Raw genomic sequence first — 24,837 nt, 5'->3', positions numbered from 1 at the left:
CAAGAGAATATTGGTCCGGTCAAGAATTCAAATGCGAGCAATAACTGTGCATTTTTCAATGCATAGATGCTGTGTTGGCCAACTAAATAGTTTGTGTTCCGCCTCGCTTTGGTGAGCAGAACTACAATTTACATACGCAACGACATAGTGGAAAAAAATCACCAAAAGTTGCAGCCAGTGTCCCTTTAATGGCGCCGTTCGCAGTTGCCGCCCAGGCACCAACTCTAGTTTCTAGGCAACCCCATCAGGAAACGACAGCTTCCTCCGAGTTGTTCCGAGTCAGAATGTAGGGCACATTTCAAAAAGGCGGGAAAGTTAATGGCTACATTTGATTATATAGAAAAAAGTATTTGGCGGTCACCGTTTATTGTAGTTTCACTGCATGTCAGCAGAAAAAACTAGTGTAAAATTACAGGGCTTGGCGCCTCTGTAAACCCGATCGCTGGAATTGAAAACGTAGTCTGGATAAAGGCAAACTAAGGGCAATATTTATTTACATTCGCAAGACGCGTTGCTCAGCCATCGATGTTTGAATTAAAACAACCATTTCGACTGCCGCTACCCTACTCCGAACATCATTCTTGATCCCGGACAAGGGATACCGACTCACTGAATTAGGTCGATTTTTGGTGAAGTATACACGAGTAGTTTCCGACAACGAAGAAAATACTTCCCTCGAAGACAAAACTCGATACATTTGTTTGCACTATCATATCAACGTTACCAGTAACAAGATCAGCGCCTTAAATTTGTCTGACCCACCAGCGACCCGTCCGGGAATGGATCTCGGGAATGGAATGGAATGAAAAGGAATGCCATCGCGATAGTTGTGGATCGACCATTAGATGTTTGGAGGTCGGGGCGGCGGATGAAATGGAAAATACCTGAGGATCACAACTGCAAAGACATAGCGGATTTGCTTCTACTTGAACAAAATTCATATTCACGTGACGGACTCGGAAACACGTGTGGAATTCGTGATTGTGTGCCCTGCCAACTACGAATAAACGCTACATCTGAGAATGCGATAAAAAGTACTCCTTATTCAGACCCTTTCCCGCCTGAAGATGTAATGGTACGTCCCTTATCGCTATACAGATATGCCGGTCCAGTGTTAGTATTGCTGATTATTACGATATGGACGACGACAACTTTCATGTGGACCCACTATCTTAGGGGTATCATCGTGCAAGAAGTCATCTTATACACACCATCAACTAAATTTGAATAATCTTTTGCCCGTCAAATCAATACCGCCCTCTTCAACTGGAATAATGTGCAATTACTATATATTAATATGTATGTGTTTACTAATCACGACGAATACTTATCAACGTTTACATAAACACATACCAATATACATAACCATCTATGTTCCTATCTATATACAGATTCACAATCATACTCATACATGCATACATAATACCTACCTACCCACCTACCTACCTACTCACTACCTACCTACCTACCTACCTACCTACCTACCTACCTACCTACCTACCTACCTACCTACCTACCTACCTACCTACCTACCTACCTACCTACCTACCTACCTACCTACCTACCTACCTACCTACCTACATACATACATACATACATACATACATACATACATACATACATACATACATACATACATACATACATACATACATACATACATACATACATACATACATACATACATACATACATAAGCTGGCACCTAGTTTTGTATTTTTTTGTAAATGAACATCAGTGGTTATCTAACCGCGGGTAACGGGACTGTGATCTAACGCTAAGAGTGAACAATCCTTTGCCACGTAGACTCTGCAAACGATTTTTTTCCAGTCAATACCAAGTATATACGAAATGCACTTGAACTCTTCCGCCACTTATGTGACCTGGAGGCATACCACAGATAGCAAACTTGCTGGGGTCGATGTCTTCTTCAAGGGCTGACATTTTTGCGACGGGAGCAATTAACTCTCCCCGATTAAATCTTTAATAATCACTTGTTGTTATTTTCCCATTTCCGAATTAAAAGGGGGTTTCATTTGACCAGCTACTGTTGTGAAAGTGCTGAGCGGGACGTGGATCAGTGGGTTTGCAGGGTTCACGTTCTCACGCGTCAAGGGCACTCTGAGTGGGTTGTGCTGACGATTCAAGAGACTTCTTAAAGGTCACTACCACTGTGATAGATATACCGTTGTCTGGGTGGCTCGGGTAACGTGATGTCCCGCAAAACATGCACGTGGCACAATGGGATCGGTTTAATTAACACAACCTTGGACGTGACTGTATCTATATTGCCTGCGGGCAGCGACTATAGAGAGACGTTCGACGCGAATATTCAACCATTGTATGAAATGAATGTTACCACTTCACAAGTACCCTCCACATCGAAACAAAGTATCCTACCGAATGCCGTTCAACGTATGACTGCTTCTTGCAAACTTAGACTACAAAACTAAAATGCATCTCGTTACGATGTCAATTGCACAACTGCCCTCTCTTGTCTGTTGGGAATGTTGATCATAAATTGATATGACCCTGTCGCGAAACAGCCGGTGATTACACAGTCCAAATAGTGTCTATTTCACATATTTTACGACTAGGAAAATATTTCTTTAACAGTTTGACAACCTTCGAAGTTTTAAAGCTAACAAGCTTCGGGCTGTATTACCCTAACATGTTATGATGAACATAATATGTAATTTTGACCCAATGTGTAATAACACTGAAACCAATGTGTTAATGTTGGATAACGCAGTTTTTATTTTCGTGCCACCAAAGTTTGCATAGCTTACTTGAATTAAACAATTAATTATCTACTCTTGGTACATTCAAATGTCAGTTGAAAGAATATTATATGTCAAAATACGCCATGTGATTTACTTTATTTTTGTGTAAGTTATGTTTTTTTCTGGATATATTTATGAACCCTAATGTACATTACATTACCAGTAAATCGGCCGCTCTATAAGTGTAAATAAATAAATAAATAAATGAATAAATAAATAAATAAAACCTCATTATGTAACAACACCTAGGCTTAACCTAAGACCTGGTCGTCACTTTCATCACGTAGGTTGAATATTTACATATCGCCATACCCTAAAATACGGTAAATATCCTTCATAATAACAGTCTTATACATCATTCAGTCGGTACTTAGAATTGCCGTTTTTGTGATTAGAGCAAAACATAAATGTAGTGAGCAAATATTTGTAGATCTCTCTGAACACCTCTCTCTGTCTCTTTCTGTCTCTGTATGTGTACATGTATGTATGTATGTATGTATGTATGTATGTATGTATGTATGTATGTATGTATGTATGTATGTATGTATGTACGTACGTATGTACGTATGCATGTATTTATGTATGTTTATATTGTTTGTTTGTTTGTTCGCTTGTCTGTCTGTATGTCTATCTCATCATCATAGGCATCATCATTATCGTCATTGTCATCATTGACGTCATCATCATCAGCATAATCAACATCAACATCATCATCATCTTTGTCGTTGTCGTCGTCATCATCATCATCATCATCATCATCATCATCATCATCATCATCATCATCATCATCATCATTAATCAATCTATCTATCGATACATGCCGTAGTGATCTGATGCGAAATATTTAATACCTCTCGTAGTGCAGTTAGGCACACTGGTTGCTGAACGAGTATATTTCAAGAGTACAGGTTGTCTGCACTGTCATTCTTCGCCATGACACTCGGTGTCTATGAACATTTTAGAGCAAAATGGAAAGTCGTTGTAACCAATATTGATTGCTAGTGAGACAAGATAATAACATTTTTGAAATGGTGGTAGTTTTCGTATTTAACTATCCAACAAATTCCAGTCAGTACTCTTAACGGGGAAAGTACCAATATCAAGAGAATAGAGCACGCCCACACATGCTCTTGTTCCATATTGTCTTACACCGACAAAAGAGGTCCACATAGCTCCGCCCGTATTTCCGTTTGCAATGGTGCTCCATGTTCGCAATATATTCAAATCACCGTGAGCCGGATTTTGACAGTATGCTACTTGCACCATGATAGTTTTATGCTGAAATGTAGTTTTTCACAAAAGCCAGCCCAGCCATGAAGTACATCAGAAGGATATTTATGGTAGAATCTACCAAATTATACGGTCTTGAGTTCATTCTTGCCCAAGACCGCTGAAGCTTCACCACAGCTTCACGCTTGTAGTGGCATCTTAGAGTTCCAATAGCGAAATAGATGCTGACAGAACATGTAGCTCTATTTGAGACATATTGTCTCTTTAACAGCCGTTAAGTCTCACTGAAACCTCGCGTATTGTCTCACAACCTTTAAAATCTCTAAATGAGGCAATTGACCTTTAGAACGAGTCAAGGAATTAGCTCAGCAAGAACACATTAACCTAACCTGGTAACCAAATAGACAACACGCAAATTTCGGCAATAAATCAATCTAAACGACATTTTAATCGCAAACTTGGAACTCACAAACAGCTATCTCCACGCAGAGAAGTCCTAGCGTCCATTCAAAACCGTTTACAACCGACTCTCAGTTTACCAATATATGTATATAGGGATCGCAGTTTACCAAACTTGTCACGCACGGTCAATGGCTGTTAGGTTGGGGAATATGAACTGCCTTCACTGGACTTAAATTGGCGGTGCAATACAGCACTGGTCATACAACATCTTTTACATCAGTCAGTGTTTCAAGAAGGGGTTAATCCAGAAGTACTGTAAATATTTGTCCCTGAATTTGTTGTACTATTGACCGATTTGTACATCGAAATAGACTGGCCATGCGTAACTTGTAAATATACTTTGCACAACAAGACAACATGCCATAGATATTGGGAAATAAAAGGTGGAAGAATTATATGCTCGGAAACAGCGCTTGGGTCACTTTAAAGTTTTCTGAATAGATTTAATGGCCGGTGAGATTTCATGACAGACAATCATCTGCGTGTTTTAAACGGACGAGCATGTTAAAGAAAATTCCGGGTTTGTAAAAAGGTTAAGGGTTGGCGGCATTACCGACCTTCTCTATCTCTATTTATATATATGCTTCGACATGTTATGTTCTTTAGGTATTTATAACCCTGTTCACTCGATTTTTCCTGCAGCAAACTTCCAGACCCGGTCGAACTCGTCCCAGCAATACTATTCAAACAGAGAGACACTGTGGCCAGTAAGTTGATATCTTATGTGTGTGTTTGCTTCTCATAGACAGTTGCAACTCTTCTTTCCCTTATCTTATCAATTACGCTTATATTGGCGCAACCTATACAAGTTAGGACTGTAGGAGTTGTAACGACACATGTAGCTAAATTGTCAAACAAAATAACTGTTACGTTTTTTTCGGAAACATCGGGCATTGTATGTTAATTCTGAACAATGGGATAACACTGAACGGATGTGGGGACGGAGCCCCGTGCTATTTACACTGCTACTCGTCGCATTATGATTGCGAAAGGCAAAAATGTGCTTATAGGTTTAATATCCTTACCATCCTCAATTGCATCAATGGTTAGCCTTTTTGGTGTGCATTCCTTGAGGCGTCACTTTACAAATTTCTTCGCGCTTGTCTCCATGCTGTCCTTCTTTTTTGTATTTTCAGCTTCCAAGGAGTGTATTATTTCAGAAGCACTTGTAAAATAAAAGCTCCTCAAACTTGAATCGTGGGATAGAAAGAAGTGTCAGTCTTTGGTACATCAGAAGATTCTTTTCCGAGATTGCTTGATATGCATAAAAGCAACTTAAAGATAAAAGCACGTTGCCGTGCAATAGAAGCGCTTTCTCCATTCTCTTCAAAATCAAGTGGTTTTGTATGAGTCAGTGATGGGAACTTGAAATCGCGCAGTGATACTGTAAACCTTTTAGTAGGGATCTCAGATGGGGTAAGTAAATGCCCCGTGACAAACAAAATCGCTTCCATGTCTATTTTTATTCACGCTGATGTCTTTAGGTAGAATGCATCTCGAGAACAGATATCCGGACTCTTAAGATTTTACAACACATTTTTGGTCAACCACCCGTTTCCACTGGCTTAGTTTTGTGAAAATCGAAAATTGTATTTTCCCTATAAAGTTAACACGCGTATGGCTGCCATTTTGAATTTCAAGTGTCGAGAAATGTTGGGTAATTTGCTTCTCCAGTACCTAATTTCACATGGGACATGGTTGTTATTCTTGATTTCGGAAGGAAATGATGGGACGGTTCCTTGGCGAGACGCGAACCACCTTAAGAGGGCCTTGCCTGATATGGAACAGATATTTCTAGAGAAATAGAATTTAATTTCTATATAATGCGATTATTAGCTCGTTGCATACTGTTACAAGCTGGTTAAAAACCAACTGTGTGTGTCGCTGCTTTACTCAACCACTTTGATGCGGGAACGTAGTTCACTGTGTTGCATATGACGCTTTGACTAGCCTCGCTGATCGGCTCTGCTGATGTCGCCGGTCCGAAACTGTATCTGCCTTAAAAAGTATCCCTTTACACCTATCACAGAGCATTTAAATTCCTCCCTAAGTACAGTCAGGCCAACCGTTTAATTAACATCCTCTTCAGTTGTTATCAAGGCTACAGAAGTTTTGAGCGGTAATTGCCCTCTTGTTTCTTACTTTAAAGGTTCCCCTGGGCTCCATCAAATTGGACACATTAAGTAGGGTAAGGGGCACGGGCAGTTCTCGAATTCTCTGACTTGAATAGGCAACTCTCGTGTGAGCGGTGATACCTTCGTGGGAGGTCTCATTCTGGAAAACGTTACAGTATCAAAATATTTCAGCCTCCTGTGCTTTGAGTTTTGAGATAAACTCGAATGGCCTGCTTTCTGATATGATGTGATGTGGGAGTCACGTGAAAGGAGTCAACGGTCTTCTACGTGTTTGAGACGACTGATATTGCACCTTGTGCGACAGAAATCTACCTCGAAATAACTAGTTGGATGGTGGGAACGCATTGCTGGTAGAGCCGTAGATCAACAACAGCGACAACTTGAACAAGTACGTAAAGAATAATCGTTACCATGACGACGAAATCGACAGTAACGACAAAGATGAATACGAGGATCATCATCATCATCATCATCATCATCATCATCATCGTCGTCGTCGTCGTCGTCTTCGTCCTCATCATTATCTTTGAAATCTGGGAAATATCACAAAATGTCGTGTCGGAATAGCAAGTAAAATGATAGCGTACATGCAGGAAAACAAAATCATCTTCACTTCCAGTTTGTGAGGAATTTCTCCCATATTTCCTGATTTCAAAGCTCCCCTTTCGCCTCTCTCATTTTTTGTCGTCTCGTGGCTTGGAATTCAACCAGTAACTGCCCTGGCTTATCTGTAGACAGTTGCGATTTCGATTCCAGAAATCGTGAAGCGGACACATTATACGGCTACCGAGTCACGCTCTCTTTCTATTCACAGTATTGATAGCGCAGTAATGTGGACACAAAACACTTCACTTTTATCGAGAGTGTACCGTGAAAACACTTACACATGTTTGCAACGCCATGTTGCTTTTCGCTCTCGACTTCGTGGCATAATGGTGCGTTGTTTTTACTGTCAAGAAAAGAGTTGACAAATTGAGCATCTGAAGATGTCGCCAGTCCAGGGGCGTCAAGGCTGCCGGCCGCAAATGAAAAGAGGTGCGGTTGTGACCGTGTGCAATGTTTTCCAGGGTTTAAGGAATCACTAACAAGGTGTAAGACATGATTAAATGCGACTACGTTGGTCACGACGAGCGTATTCAGTAAATATAGAGGGAAAGATGCAAGTGGAGGCAAGCGACGATTCAGCGGTGCATGGCTGATGCTTCCCAGAGATGGCCATGGTCTGTGAAAGTGCCGTATCCCAGCACCTGTCTTTCTTTCCGAGTTCAAATCATTCACTGCCAATTCTTTGGGTTCAGTACAATCGTTTTTACATGTGTACCTGCGGTTTGACCTCCCTGTGGCCGACTCATTGTCCGAGTTGGACGGCTTCGCATTCGCTGCATGGTCTTAATAACTGGCTAGAGTACGCTCGAACAAACTGTAGCAGAGTTAATGATGATGATACCCTCTGCGGACGTGGGCGGAAAGGTCGATTGCGATGGAATGGCATTGAAAAAGGTCTCCGTCCGTGTTTACATGTTTAAACGTTTGACAGTGCACGCGGAGGAAAGTGCCACTACCTGTTTCTGACTAATTTGGCCAGTGTTTCATACCGAGGCGATTAAAATACACGCGTACACAGCACAACCTCTTCATTGTCCGACTTTGTCTAGCCAAATATGGCATTGATGCCCCCCTCCACCGCCATTTCAAACTTTTCACGGAACCGCACCCACCAGCTTACAACTTTTCACGTTCATCCCTTAATAACTCCGACGTGGGCTTGTAAAGTGGCCCTATTATACTGCTCCCATACGGAAATCGTCGAACATTTCCGAGTGTACTATATCTATGTACGCCTTTTCTTCTCCTTCAAGCCGCCGACTTCCGAGAAAATGTTCGAGAAATTTCTCGGCGAGCGAAAGAGTACAAGACCTTGATCTCTCTGCATGGCTGGTTCAAGCGAGACAGCTCCGTGGAAAGTTTGGAGAATCTTCGGGCCAGCATTCTGCGCCAAAGGGCCCAGACGTCAAAAGTTGTGGACACCGCGGATGAAATATTTGAAGTCGGGCATAAGCACATGACCTCGGTGACCTTTACCTATACAGTTAGGAACAACATCCGCAGTCTATCAAGCTGGCTTGTCTTGCAAAGAGGTCACTGCGGGCTTGGAGGATGCGCACCGTGTTCGGACCCTTTGTAACCGAAACCCGGCGACGATACGCTGGACTCCCATCGGCGTTCGGAGAGCTCAGCTTTTACAACGACGACCGGTGCGCCAGGGAAAGGGTATTAAACGCAAGGCTGTCTTATCGGGTCGCGGAGATTTTTTTTGTTTTGGCGGGAACATTGACGTTTCTGCAGGGCTGAATGTCACAACACGCCGACCTTGCAGGATGGGTAAGCTGTGCAGTCATGTGGAACAGGACGACATCGCATTGAAATACGGCGATCTACATAACACCTACATTTTCTCACAGGAAGCGGTGAGGCCAAATCCTGTCAACTGCTGGTGCCCTCTGTATGCTATGCCAGGTTTATATTACGATATCTTACGAGATCGCGAGAATCTGTCTGGCTAAACCCGTCTGACATAATGTCATTGACTGTTTCCATATAATACGGCGCTGTTGTCATCCTGTTTCCGCGGTAGATCATGACTACACCCACCGACAAAATTACAATGCAAACGTAGGGAAAGGTGACTAAATAAAGCCAAATAATTTATAGTATATAACTGACGATTATTTTTAGAGGGAAAAGCGTATTCCTAAGGCCATATTGTCTTATAAAGTAAATTCGCAAGCACTAAGAGCACGCACTTTTCGCACTATGCACGCACAAGCACACGAGTGTGGTGGCGACCACCACATAGGACCGTTTTTGTAAATTCTTGCGTCAGGTCAACCAGTGAGTGGTGGCAAGACGCGAGAAATAGCAATGCAGACAGGTTTTAGCACTGTATGGAGAGAAAAGGACGGAGACTGTCAAGGAGACGTTGCATTTAACGTGTGAGAGTGATTAAGAGTCGCCAATACGGCTCACCATTCGATGAACTTAATGTGTGTTATTCATGTAGTTTTTCTAGGTCTACCCAGACATACCTCAATGGAGCGGATACAACGCCTGTTCTGTAGTCGGCTAACACACTCAGATCCATTACTTCATTTTAGGCAATTGTGTTCAAAATAAACTCTGGACGGGAATAAAAAAGCCGTGGGGCATCCATAGTGCGCTCTTGACAAAATGACTTACACAGACAAGAGGAAAAAGGAGAGTCCGGTGCCCCGGGTTACCTCAAGGATGACAGGAAAGCAGAGACGAACTACCCCACCAATAGCGCTCGGTGAGTGCCACCGCACTCTGTAATTATGGTAGGATGTATTTGCATGACCGAAGACGGACGTGGAGCCTGTCACAACCCTTTTTCTGGAAGGAAACGGCAAAAAAAAATTGCGTGTACTTACACCAATGGAATCCATCGCCTTCGACTGTATCCCACCATTCGTATTTCGTAGTCTTTACCGCAACGACCATTTGAAGCTCGCGACTTTGGAGGAAAAACTGTTCAGGCAGACGGCGACGAGCCACTTGTAGCCGACATGCTCCCTTCGCACTCACGCGGTGAACGGGATAGTTTTTTAAATGCCCCGTTGTATAACAAATTCAAACGACATACTCAAGCGTAGAGGCTATTAAACATCGCGAAGGCAGACGCTTACAGATGTACGGTGAGATCGACTTGTATACTGGGTCACATAAATCTCTCCAGATAAGGCTGACAAGCCGAGTTGGCGTTCCTCTCCCCCGACGAACGGAATGGTGGCGGTCGCACGCCGATCAGGTGTAATACAAGCCACGTAGCTAGAGGTATACTATCAGCTGTTGGGGCAGCGCTGCCACGGTTGGTGTTGAGTGTCGCATCCGAGGTCAAATGCGAATGGGTCTTGAGTGCGAGGGCTAGGTTAGCAATGCGTAAACAGCGTCACGTTACACTGCCCACGTTTTCTCCAATGACGTCTGCGTAAAAATCCTATAATCTCTTTCTTATCGGTATCTTCGCTGGCACGTACCAAACATACCGTAAAAAGGGGATCTGAAAAAGCTTTTTGTATCTCCTCTTTAGACAATAGCATAATATGCGGACAAAGATGTCGGTTTTGCATTTTATTGGGTTTCATTCTCACTGTGCACGGCAGAATAGCGCAATTAGCATCACTTTTGTGTGCAATGGGAAAATATTCATCTCATGCACCCACATTGCTGTCTGGGTGTTGTGAGTTCCACTTCCTCAACATAAGTGTTCACCCACTGACAGCGCAGGCCTAGTTGACGGAGTGATGAAGGTTGGGTGGGTGCGTGTGCACCCTCATCCGTTGAAAATCCATGAAGCTACCTGTGGGAGGGTTATTGGACCATCATACAACCATTCAGTTAGTTTGACCCCTGAATCAACTGATTACAGGTCCCCGGGGTCCGATTCCAGCCATTATCAATTGCGTAACATAATTGTTTCGGAGAGAGGGGAACATGTTGGAATCGCGAAGTCAAATGTAAAGGACTGGTGATGACAACCAGATCATTCAGTAAACTGGTCAACTCAGTCGACCCTAAACCAACTCGACCCCGAGTCAACTCGACCCCAAACCCCAGACATCCCCGACCTCTTGGCCAGTCCACATCCTCAATTTCACGGTTACTGGAAACCGAACACGTGTCCCCCCCCCCCCAATTCGTCTAATAATTGGACTTGGGGTAGAAATTGAAATTGGGTTGTTATGCTCCGTCGCTTTCCACATACATTCCTTATATAGCTGACGTTTTCCTTTATGGAAACACGTTTGCACTGTAGTAGCCGTATTAACAGCCGTAATGTGTGGCCGTAAAGTAATGTCCCATGGTACGTGGGCTTACAATACACAGGACATGCATTTTATCGAGGAGGGGGAGGCGAGACTCTCACTTCTGCCTCCATGACTGTGTTTGTGTTTCCATGAAGACAATGAGACAGGAATATTTGCATAGTGTGTGTAACGGCGATGCTCCGGTTTAGATTCGTTGTTACGACTAAATGACGTCGATTTTCCATTATTTAAACCCGGAAAGATAACAATATTAGTTGTTGTTTTTTCAGAACACAAGATAATAGGTCAAGCAAATTTACGATTTGGAAACAAGTACCCGTTATTTCAATAAAGTCCGTTGTCCCTGTCATACAAGTATATCGATTCGGTAAAGGTACTTTACTAAGTCACAGTCCCTAGAGGGACTGTGACGAAGTGCAATTAAAGGGCGTAGGAACTGAAACAAAGCCGCGTCGTTAATGTTCAACCGATGACCGTCGTGCCACTTCGAAAGGGTAGTCCTCGATGATGTCTGAAATTAAGGACCACCACTAACTATATCATCTGAGATTTACAGTGTCAATGCTCCTCGTCACAGGGTGCCCCGGTGCTGGTAACGCTAGCGTGTTGGTTTTAAGACCATTAGGTGGAATGAATCACGCTTGAGATGCTTACGCGATTAAGATCGATGGCATCTGCTCTAATTTTAATAACCGAGGGTCTAATGAAGCTTAAAATGACCCAGTGGGTAAACAAAATCCGATGCAGGAAGCTAAGACACTGGACACTGCAAAGAAGATTCCTTCAATTTTCATTACACTCAATGCCAAAGATGAAACCGTTTATCTTTTTTTAGTTTTGTCTGTCATCATTGCATTTTGCCCCGTTCATTTTGGCCACATTTGGCGTAAACCATTTCTCTGGTTTAGCAAACGACTGATAACCATCGATTCGTCCGCCTCGGAAGAGGCAGTGAACGTTCTGCATGGACTGATTGAGTAAATATGTTCTCGGAATCCTCTCATTTTAAGAGAGCGAGAAATGAGAGAGAACCGTTGTAGAACCCATTAGACGCATCAACACAAAGCCTAAGTGCAAATACAAAGAGAAATTACTCAGAGATGTGACAGTTCTTCAGAAGTCCAAGAGTTCCCTTGTACGATTACTGTACATTCCCAAAGAGATTGGTATTGTCGAGCGGTTTTCGGTCGAGTGCATTCTGACACTGGCAAGCTTTCCATCCCGAAGAATAGTTTCAATATTACAGGTAAATATTGGTAAGTGATTGCCGACACCCGTTCAAGCGTAAAGCCACCTGCGGTTCAGTAGAACAGCATTTTTTTACCGTTAACATACTAAGGCATAGCATTTAGCCTTTGACAATGGTCTACTTTCCTTTCTCAATAATTATAAGACATACTACATAATATGTATGTATGTATGTATGTATGTATGTATGTATGTATGTATGTATGTATGTATGTATGTATGTATGTATGTATGTATGTATGTACGTATGTATGTGTGCATGCATGCATGCATGCATCTATCCATCCATCCATCCATCTATCTATGTCTGTCTATCTATCTATCTATCTATCTATCTATCTATCTATCTATCTATCTATCTCTCTCTATCTATCTATCTATCCATCCATCCATCCATCCATCCATCCATCCATCCATCCATCCATCCATCCATTCATCCATCCGATCTATCTATCTATCTATCTATCTATCCATCTATCTATCTATCTATCTATCTATCTGTCTATCTATCTATCCATCTATCTATCTCTATCTCTCTCTATCTATCTATCTATCTATCTATTTATGTGTCTATGTATTTGTCCATGTAAATGTGTATTACAGAATTGGAATCTGACATACAGATATCGCTATGTTTGACTGTGCTGTTTTTATAGTTTGCATAAATGCTGTCTCCTCCCCCTCTCCCCAACAAGCCCGTTTAGGATTCTGGAAGATTTTAATTTCGGAGTCAGTTTGATTTTTTCGTGAAGTACGTACAGAATTGAAAATTACGAAAACAGGTAAATGTTGTACTGTTTTTCGAACGGCACAACAAAGTGTAGATTGGAAGATTTAGTAATGTATGGGCCTCCGGTAACTCCAGCCATGGACGTCACGTGCTCCAATCAAAATCGCTGGTCGGGTTAGAGTTGGCGCGGCGGAGACATGTACACGGATGAATCTCACAGTCTAAGCAAACTGTAATTAACACTGCGAAGTCGCCATTGGTCAGTTTCCTGGTTTCGTGGTTAAAGAGGGCTTCATAAAACAGCTTACACACAAATCCTCTCATTGAACGGTAAGATTACAGCTGTTGATTCCACGATTTGTGAGTGAGAAATCCCGAAAGCACCTCTAAATCGGACATTACTTGTCGTTTCTAAACTCATGAATCTAAACCCGACTAATTAGTTTCACTGATCTCATGAATATTGATGAAGCATTGACATCGGTTATAGTTACCCTTCAAATCCCTGAATTGTTTTTCAAAGGTTAAAAGATTTCGGCATTCGCTAACACCTCCTTTTTTGTTGTCATCTCATTCAATTAAAGCCGGCTTATTGTCATCTTATTTGGACTGTTTGATTTCCAGTCGACTCCACCAGTTGTCCTGTCTTTCAGTCTAATAGTCTGTGTAACCATTAAACTTTTGTGTTTGTACATAAAATGTCATATCTCTCTCTCTCTCTCTCTCTCTCTCTCTCTCTCTCTCTCTCTCTCTCTCTCTCTCTCTCTCTCTCTCTCTCTCTCTCTCCTCTTTTCTTGAATTTCCTATCGTCCATTTTACATCTCTGAGTGGGTAATGTACTCGACCTCGCGTCTGTAAAACCTTCAGCATCATATTCAACTTGACAAAGAATGTCTCTTCTTCTAATTGTCAGCGAAAACATGCTAATAATTAGACAATAGCCACTTTTATTGTCACTATTAACGAATCAGAATCATCGCGTCTCGGGGACAGATATTCGGACTCTCAATTTTCTACAATTTATTTCTGATCTACCACTTGTGGGGGCTCATTTTAAAGCCCTGGGAGAAAAAAAAGTTTTACCGTCTTAGTTTTTCGAAACTAAATAAAAAAATAATTTCCCCATAGAGTTAACACAGGGACGGCGACCATTTTTTACTTCAAATATCACAAAATGTTGAGTAATTTGTTTCGCTAGTGCCAAACCTTGCACGGTGGCCCCTGATTTTTATTGTTGATTTGGTAAGAGAATGGTTGAAAGTTTCATTCAGGAAAGTTATTGCGAAAGTTTAAGTCTTTCACTTTCGAGGCGCATACTACCTTAAAAACCCTGAGAGGCGTTTCTCATCATTCCTAAGCATTTTACATTTTGATCTCATTAGCACTGTTGGCATCTGTTGCTTTTGAACGACCAAGTATGCGTACGTAAGTTGACTTGGTCTTGGAGTACACAAAGTAATAAAATTCACAGCATAATGATATCTGCGTGGCAGTATAAGGCAATTCGATGACGTGTGACACTATTCAGGTCATAGCATTGCATGACGAAGTATATTTTTGTGTTATGACGAACTTAGTAATATCATTTAAATTATCTGTGAATTGATACATGTAATATAAATTTTAACAATCTTGTATCTATAGTGTCTACGTTTTGAAATCTCCATTAGCTCTCACTTTTGAGGATGCAGTTATTTTCTGTCTTTTTCCAAAAAAATCGCAGCAAACTGCCATGTGGTCAATTTGTCATAGCAACTTTCACCACGTTGTAGAATGTCCCATGTCAGTGTTGATAACTGGCTTTTGGTCCGGACTAGTATTCACATAATTATCAACAATAACGTCGTCCATTGACATTGTACGCGATTATTTTTCTAACGATTCTGACAACACTGTCAGGAACAGAACTTAAGAAAGTGTTCTTTGTTTCTCGAACAAAAGTAATGCAAACATCGTCAAAAGTCAAAGTTATTGTCGTTTTTTACAAAAGGAAAAGAGGGACGCGAAGACTAGGTTTTATTGTCTTGTTAATCGATTGTTAGATGAACGTCCTCTCATCGCGACATGGTAGGTAGGCTTGTACCGACTGTAGTTAACTCATCGTTAATAAAATTCCATGTTACGGTCTGTAGCTTTGATGGGTTCGAGACTGTTGCACATTTGTCCACTGACTATATTATTTCTCTGACATCAGAAAGCTTCTCGTGGCTCCGGGAAGCTTTTAGGAAGTTAAGGATCCATGCAAGCGCTAATTTTTTTTGAGAGAAAATTCAGTTGTTTTTTTCTCGATTTCACTGACAAAGATCATAAATTTAAAATCCCCCGTTCCCATAAGATTGGAATACAATACCCTGTCCTTTTTTTTCTTTGAGATTGTCATCATGGAATAGATGGTAATTAATGACGTATATTTCGTCTCCACTGTATGTTTGGTGTAGTTGATAACAACACTATGTTTCCTCATTGATCTGCAGAATCTCACGATGCTATTTTACACATGCGCACTTGTATAGATATTGGTCTTGCGTGCTACAAGTCCAATTATTGGTCGCTGTACTACTCTGTTTGCACAGGCATGGCTGTGGATACTGAAGCTCTGATCGCAATGACACAGTAGTGGCCTTGACTGCCTCGAAGTTTTGTTCAATAAATAAACCGTTCATACTTTATTCAATTATTTGTTTTCCCGCGGCGTGCGTTTGCTTATGTGAAACCTCTATTCTTAGTCCCTAATCAAAACTCTTTCACCATGATTTGTAGTTGTATGTGATCTTTCCAACGGGGATCACCTTCAATGTCAATAATTGTTTTTATTGCTGGCTTGATCCAAGACGTTGAACACGTGTGGGCATATCGAGCCGTCTGTCCAACTTCAAACACAGAACTATGGGAGGATGTTATGAGGAGACTGCGTAAGGCAAACACTATTTATGCTTTTACTCATTATTTTGCTCAAGGAAACCACTGATGATTCTTCTCCACATCAAGAAGAAAATACCACTGGTCATCGATGTACATTTTGCAATTGAAGAAGTACATTTCCTGAATTTATAGAGATTTCACTGTAAAAATGGTCGCCATTTCCTTGTTACGAGTAACTCTGTTGGGAAAATTCAAATCAATATTTACACAAAAAAGAGAAAAAGATGGTGGCAACTACAATTGCACCAGGGGCTCCGAAATGGGTACACACACGCAACGCGCCAGTAAAGTGTTTTAAAAATTCGGTCTCCGAAAATCTGTCTTCGGTGAACACTATCTTACGTTCCCCAAGGAGAGTCAGTGTTTGATCGCAGTGCAGAATTCCCTTAATTCAACACATATATTTGAATTTAACTGACTCATAACTTTTAAATACACACTGTATATTACGTTTGTAATCTTTACCTTTCACTCACGGTCAAAACCAGGTTCGAGAAAGTGTGCTGTCTGATCATAAAAATAAAATTCTGATATTTTGGTCCTCATACACTTGTCGCCAGAATTCAGGAAAGCTTGGACACAGTTTAATGGTACTAAGTAATTTGCCTAGACCCTATACGTCGCTTACGGCCTCCGTGGGGTCGGAGGCACGGAGACCGTAAGCGACGTATAGGGTCTAGGCAACTAAGTAATACACCCCTGTGACAACCCTCCTCCTTTTCAAACAATGGATTCTGTGCCCACGGATTTGCCTGATGGTGAGATGTTGGTCTTTAAGCGTGACATACCGCAAGATTTCGTCCCCAGATTGTCAAAGACGAAATTGGTTATACAGCGTGTTTAAATATGGTTCTGTTCTCTCTGCTAAGTGACATCAGTATATACCGTATACGTCTTTGTCTCCTCTGTTCCGCAGCCTCGTTATATGTGTCAGGATCTTCTGTGTCGGGCCCGTGTGAAATAGTCGTGAACCTCTTTATTGCGGATGTCAATACTGAGACGCAAACATCGCACCCTCGCGTTGTTTCGCGCACTGTTGAGACAGTCCAGAACAAAATTTTCGGTGGAGTGAGTGACGTATGTAACGCGTGCTTGCCACCGCCTAGGACTTTTTTTATTTCTCTCGCGACAGAAACTCGACTGGAGTCTGCTTCCAGTTGAGCTGTAGGGGAGTATTCATTACGAAAAGGGGGAGCAAATACTGACTCTGTATCGGTTGACTGAGAAGTGGAGCTGAAACAGCGTGAATGTCAAGGAAGTTGACATACTAAACACTGAGGGCAACAATTGACTTTGACAGGCTGTAATGATACACCTTCTGGCTACACTACCCGCTAAATGATTTGTGTATTTCGAAAACAATACCCCTATTCATCGCTGAAGTAGTTTATTTACCATTCCCCCATCGTTATATTTCTTTAGACGACCAATTGTTTTGCTCCAATGCACAGGGGGGAAACATTTGCCTGGAAGAGGATAGTTTCGTGTGCGTAATAAGCACTGAAACTTCATATTCTTTTACTTGTAGTTGGCACAAAGCTCTTTGGCTCTTTGCAGACCGGATCATGTTTTGATCTCGGCGGTCGGAAACAGAGAAGATAATTTCTTTTAGCGTTATACAGTATTTCCTTTACAAATCTTGTGTTTCTATTGTACTTACCCACTTTAAAAGGGGTTTCTCATAGTTATGTGGAAAGGTAAACAACAACGACGACATTTAGAGAATATAATACCAGAATCTGCCACCTACAGCGCGAGTCGTGCGTGTAACAACAAATTTCGACTTGAAGACAGGCGACATGGTTCTTTAAACACTTATTAACACACCTTAAAGTCAATACTTGCTAGCTATCGTGTAACATCACAAGCTAGCATGATTGCTAATTGTTTTTTTCAGCAAAATATTAAAGTTTCTATGCATGCATGAGTTCTATGCTTCAGTCGAAACATTCTGGATTTCATCATTCAGACATATCGCGATGGCTAACACTAGAGGGCGCACTGTTGAGTCATAAGCGGGATGGTTGAAACCCAGTCCTTCCAAATTAAAAGTAAGAAATGCCTTTAGTTTTACTGTTAACAAGCACTGACGTTCAATGCAATGCAATATGCCATAACATTAATTACTGCACGAAAATTCTGAGTCACGCGCACAGGAATGTCTGGCGTATGTGATTAATAGGTGATCTCTTCAAAGGCTATGTGCCCTACTACTAGATCTACATCCATAAACCGGGAAAATAGAATTGAAATGACAAAGTCTCATGCTTTTTTGCTTATATCGAGATCAAAACATTTTTGTCTTTGACCCATACCGCCATCATAGACACAGCTAACTCCATGGTCGGCTGTGGAACGCGAAACAATTAATAATCGATAGTGAATGATTTTCAGTGTTTCAAGTTAGAATGTGGCAGTATTACGGTTTATCCATGTGCGTAGATCGTCCACTGTGAATTAAGATTCCCTATGGTTTGCGCATGGATGCCAGCGGAGCTCGACACTATCGATGCACGTACTTTGATTTTGAAACGTTGCTCTTCAGCTCTGTTTACTGTCAACTAACATTGCAATGTCGTCGTCCAGGCACGCACATAGAGGTTTATTGCAATTCTTCAAGGGAAAAAGATCGTCCAGAGCGTGTGTTTTGTGATGTAACTTTATCCGCGGACGATTTATTTATAGCCGAAGAAATTGACCCTTTAGAAATCACTTATATTTCAAAATTTCTTGAATACTAGTATATACAAGCTGTCAAGAAACTGTAATCACGGGTGTTTGTTTTGAAACATTTTTTACCATAATTCAGTTTCATAAGTGGAGGTACTGTCAAAAGCTTTCGAGAAATGTCTGGGTCTGTTTTGTTTCACGTTTAAATTTATGAATTGTATTGGCGTTAGCACGGATGAATAAACGGAAATCATCAGATAAAAGGTGATAGGTGCCGCTGGAACTGGAAAGACTGAGTCTTCGAGTCAGTGTCCCCTAACTGTTTTTTGAAAAGGTATGAGACTAAACATAGGATGAAACCCAAACACAAGATATATACTCACATAATTGTAATAAACAACGCCAATAAAAAAAACACCACACATTGAAAGTTGAATTATTTCGAGCGATGAAAATACTCTGGCGTATAATAAATGTATCTTGATGAAAAGAGTAAGAAAATGAAACCTTATACAATTTTTTTACCCCAAAAGGAGGATCATTGTGTACCTTTAACTTTCGAATATCAATAGGCTGGAAATTTTGCCATGTAATCATCATCATTGGTTTTAATCTTATCAAAGAAATGTTTCGCCAGCGACCGGAAGGAGACTACTTACGTTTTAGTTACTTCACACGGAAATGAGGTGTTGCCTTAGTCCAATGGATCTATGACAAGTGGATTCTCTTTTGATTTAAAATGTTCATTTCGTACGGAGTGATAAAACGGCCAGTGGTTGAAACTTTTGATGATTTTTTTATTATTTTTGTTTTGTAGGCCTAAGTCAATTGTAAGTTCTTGGCCTACTCTCCAAAGCATGTTAAAACACTTACTATTTAGCTTTTCAACACAGCCTCTATATGTATAAAATGCACAGTTATTGCTTACATTTGAATTCTAGTCCGGACCAGAATTCACTTGTCAACAATAAGAATTCACTTGTCACTTGCACAAGGAGAGTTATTGACAACTTGACAAGGGGAATACTGTTTTTTTTTTGTTTTTTTTTGAAAAAGATAAATTTATTTCAACATAGTCACAAATAAAACAAATCTACATAACTGTGAATGCGTTAAAATTACAATGCGTCTTGTGTGAAAAAACAAATAATTAGCTGTTTGATTACAAAGATCATCATATGAATGCATTCAGGATGCATTCTTCTCCTTCCAGTCTTACAAGGCTTGAAAACTTTGTGATAAAATCCTCAGTTTTGTTCATCATCTTATAAATGAAATACAATGTATTCATCCATGAGGAGAGGTGACATTTCAATTGCATGACATAGGATTGAAGGGAAACTTTAATCCCATCAAGAGTAACCGAATTTCGAATATTCCAAACTGTATATTTTACAAAGGAAGTAATACAGTAAATAATGTCAGATGTTGCATTATTATCATTTTCGATTCCTGCAATTGCTAATCTTTTGATATTGATATTATTATCAAAGTTGTGGTTTCTGACAAAGAAAGAAATACATTTCTGCCAGATTTCTTTAACATATTTACACTCAAATAAGATGTGTTCCAGTGTTTCTTCTTGGCCACAAATATGGCATTTCCCATCACTTAAATTGAAAGTTTTGGCCAAGCTTCCTGTGACTAGGCCTCGATGGAAAATCTTCCAATTTAAATCATTTACTGAATTGCTGACAATTTCTGTTGAATTAAGACGGCTGAATAGAGTAGCTTTGTAACTGTCAGTAAGACTTAGATTCTCAGCCCATTTTTGACCAATCTGACCTCTGACTGCATGCCATTTCTTATCAACTAATTTCCAATAAAGTGACTTGGTTTTGACCTCACTTTTGTCAGACCATAATTCTCTAAGTCTAAGATATCATAGTTTTCTTCATTTTGGATGTTTGAAGAAATGATTTGTTTCCAGGAATCTGGAATAGCATTGAGGAGTGTTTCATACTCTGTTTTGATTTCCTCTTGCACATGTCTATTTGTACCTCCTCTAATTTTTGCAATTATTTCCCATTGTTGAAGCCAGTCATTTTGTCATCATTCCAAATGTCCCTAAGCCTTAAAATTCCACTCTTTGACCATTTGTCATAAAAGAGGACACTTCCTTCATTCTTAATATTGTCGTTATACCACAGAACTTCTCTAAGAAGATTCTGTTTTGATGTTGGCAGATTCACTCTTGTAAGTCTAAGTGACTTCCAGGTTTAACATATCCCCATACACCATTGGGGTTCGTTTGTTGTTGACTTTGAAATTGAGATGGAGGTAGTGATAATCACTATTAAGTTTATTGTCATAACTCGCTATGAAATATTTTGATAAGCTGGCCCATTTAGGGGTCCCTTATCTGGATTTTTCTCAAATAGTTTCATAAGCCACTTTAATTGGAGTGCATTAATTTTTTCTTCAATGTCGACAACTTTTTTGCCACAGTCATCATATCTTTGAATGAAAATACCCCTTTTTATAACTTCTCGTTTACCCTCTCCAATAAATTTCCCATAATTTACTATTTGCTTCATGAACGAGTGCCATCGTATTACCAATGCTCCACTTGTACGTGGCTTTCGTCCAATTGTTGCCATGTTCACATACTTCAAAGACAAGCAACAAGTATTGAGCAGTGCGTTCAAATTGAAAGGGTCGACAATTTCCATCGATGAAGATTTTGCACCGCGTACAAGAGCTATAAGGAGAAAACTATTTTCACTGAGACGTGATTTGTTAAGTAAAGACAAGACTGCAAAAGCAAGAGTGTATTATGACAAGTTGGTAGTAACATCAGAAAGGAGCGGTCGTCAAGTTTACACATACGACGATATAGAAGAAAAAGTTGTGGAGATTTCCGCGAGACAGCACTCCCGAGAACAAGAAGAAAGACAAAGATATAGCCCATAGGATATTGGCCGAAGCCCTAAAGACACAAGGACTGCAAAAGACTACAGTACACCTTCTTCAAAAAAGGATGTACACCGTTCCCCATTATCATTTCTTGCATGGAACATTAGGGGTTTAAAATATAAATGGTACGACAATGAGTTTACTTCTTTTATCAGAAAATATGATATAATTTGCTTGGTCGAAACTTGGGCAACAAAAATAGGTGCCTTTTCTCTAGATGATTATATTTGCTTTGAATCGATTCGACAGTTAAATTTCCAAAGAGGACGTCCAAGTGGTGGCGTTATTTGCTTTGTGAAACGACACTTGTTGAATTATGTTAAACAACTCAAAAATGAGCTATGTTCAAGTGACATTTTATGGCTTAAATTAGATGAACCAAATAAGCCAATTATACTTGGTATTGTCTATATCACCCCACAAGGCTCATCGCAATATTCCAACGACGATGTTTTTACTCATATCGAAAATGATATGATTTCCTTCCGGAGCCAGTTGGATGATTGTCAATTTCTGTTGTTGGGGGACTTTAATGCAAGAACAGGTGGCTTAGATGAGCGCATTACACTTGACAATATCGATTATCTGCCTATTGATGTAGATAATTATGCAAGTGAAAGCATAGAAACATGTAGAAAGAATTGTGATAACGAATGCAATGTGTATGGTAAGCATCTGGTGGATTTATGCAAATCAACTTCCTTATGCATTGTCAATGGGAGAGCGGATGGCGACCCAGTTGGAGATTTTACATGCATGTCAGGAGCTGGTCAAAGTGTCGTGGATTACGCCATTGTTTCCACATCAATGTTTGATAACATTCTTGATTTTAGAATTGGCAATCGCATTGACTCGGATCATTTCCCTTTGGAAATGATAGTTGATGTAAATATCGTAAAAACTAAGAGCACTGATTTGGCAAACCTTGATGATAAAAGTGATAAAATTGAAAAGGGATTGCAATTCACAAAGTACAAATTGGAGGCTGATAAATTTTTTCAAGAGTTTTATCAACCAGAAATGGAGTCTCTTGTATCAGCATTCTGTGACAGTGTTTATTCAGATGACGACGTAGATATTTCTGCTCGAAAATTTAATGATTTATTTTACGCCTACTCCAAACCATTGTATCACCGCAGAAGAGATAAGTCATCGGACAGTTGGTTTGACGAGGAATGCCGACGTACTAGACGTGATGTCTATAGGAAGTTGAATATCTATAGGGCCACCCATAATCCTTCTGATCTTCAGTCATATAAGACTAAAAAAGGGGAGTACAAAAAGTTGATAAAAAACAAGAGAGAAAATCTGAAAATAAAAAAGGTTGAAGAAATTAGGAACCTATTGAGTTCCAATGAGACATCCAAGTTTTGGTCGTTTTTCAAAAATTGTCGTAGCTCTCCCCCGAAAACAATTTCAAATAGTGCCTGGTTTGACTACTTTTCTGAGCTTTTCAATCCAGAAATTAGCCACTGTAGAGGGACATTTCATGACTTGTGGAAAGAAATGGAAAAAATTGTTCAGGATACTGTGGAAGGGGTGTCGGCGACTTGTCCAATCAACGACCCCGATGACATAACCTCTGAAGCAATTGATCAGCCAATAACGGAAGTAGAAATTCTTGAAAGTATCAAGTGCTTAAAGTCCAATAAATGCCCAGGTATTGATGGCATTCCAACGGATTTTTTCAAGCATTGTAAGCAACTAATTACACCTCTGCTTTGTAAACTTTTTAACAAGATTTTTAATAGTGGGAGTTTTCCAGATTCATGGAGTGAGGGCATAATATTTCCAATTTTTAAAAAGGGGAACAAACACCAAGCTAGAAATTATAGGGGCGTTACATTACTACCAATTATCAGTAAAATTTACACTCGTGTTCTGTATAACAGGTTGCAGTACTGGGAAGAAAATGCTGCCCCTCTTAGAGAGGAACAAGCCGGATTCAGAAAAGGATACAGTACCATTGACAATATCTTTATCCTACAATCACTTATACAAAAATATCTTTGTCACAAAGGGGGTAGATTCTACTGCGCATTTATAGACTTTGAAAAGGCATTTGACCGGGTGGATAGAATGGCTTTGTTCTTTAAGTTGGGAAAAGCGGGTCTGAAAGGGAAAATGTTTAGAGCCTTATATGCTATATATGCCAATGTCAAAACTTGTGTACTCGCGGGAGACGGCTTAACAGAGTTTTTCAATTGCCCCTATGGTGTAAGACAAGGTTGTATACTTTCCCCGTTTTTGTTTTCCTTTTTTATTAATGACATTTACGAAGAATTTAAAAGTGATTCTTGGATAGATGGATGTTCTCTAGGTCTGGTAGAAGTGTTTTATATTTTATTCGCTGACGATTTGGTATTAATTGCAGAGACTGCTATCAAACTACAGAGACTTTTAAATCAACTTGAAGGGTATTGTAATAAATATAAAACAAAGGTTAATCTCGACAAAACAAATATTATTGTATTCAGAAACGGAGGGCCTTTACGAAAATATGAGAAGTGGTTTTACAAAGGGAGACGTGTAACTGTTGTATCATACTTTAAATATCTCGGTTTAGTCTTTTCATGCAGTGGTTTGTGGACGAAAGCACAGGAGGTTCTGGCTGATCAAGCGTCTAAATCTCTGTTCATGCTCTGTACAAAGATTGATTATTTGAGAGACGAAGCTATTGACATTTGTTTGAAAATATTCGACACTAAAATACTCCCGATTTTGAATTATGCATGTGAGATCTGGGGACATGTAGAAGGGCAAAACGTAGAAAGGGTTCATGTCAAATTTTGTAAGAGACTTTTAGACAGAAAAATTGTGTCGTAGATGTTGCGGCCAGGGGTGAACTTGGAAGAACTACACTTAGAACAAAGAGATTGCCCAAAATGTTAAAA

The 24,837-nt window shown here is 40.3% G+C and overlaps 2 protein-coding genes across 3 annotated transcripts in view; one reads left to right on the top strand and one right to left on the bottom strand.

Moving 5' to 3' along the window:
• Window positions 1–10,662, bottom strand: part of LOC139114137 (collagen alpha-1(XXVII) chain-like) — an 89,882-nt gene extending 79,220 nt beyond the window's left edge. The window contains exon 1 of one of the 2 annotated variants that reach the window (XM_070675679.1): window positions 10,060–10,662. In XM_070675679.1, coding sequence (XP_070531780.1) covers window positions 10,060–10,097 — 38 coding nt within the window. In that variant the 5' untranslated portion in view covers window positions 10,098–10,662. Of the gene's footprint in view, window positions 1–9,696; window positions 9,876–10,059 lie in introns of those variants that run through there. The other variant, XM_070675678.1, reaches the window with a different exon arrangement.
• LOC139114139 (serine/threonine-protein kinase Nek7-like) overlaps window positions 1–24,837 on the top strand; it is an 81,010-nt gene that overhangs the window by 12,105 nt on the left and 44,068 nt on the right. The gene's annotated exons all lie outside the window — the stretch shown is intronic.

This window comes from Ptychodera flava, chromosome 16, assembly GCF_041260155.1.
Source record: "Ptychodera flava strain L36383 chromosome 16, AS_Pfla_20210202, whole genome shotgun sequence".
NCBI classification, from domain to species: domain Eukaryota; kingdom Metazoa; phylum Hemichordata; class Enteropneusta; family Ptychoderidae; genus Ptychodera; species Ptychodera flava.
Note: the sequence above shows the minus strand (reverse complement) of the source record. Positions and strands in the feature narration are given on the sequence as shown.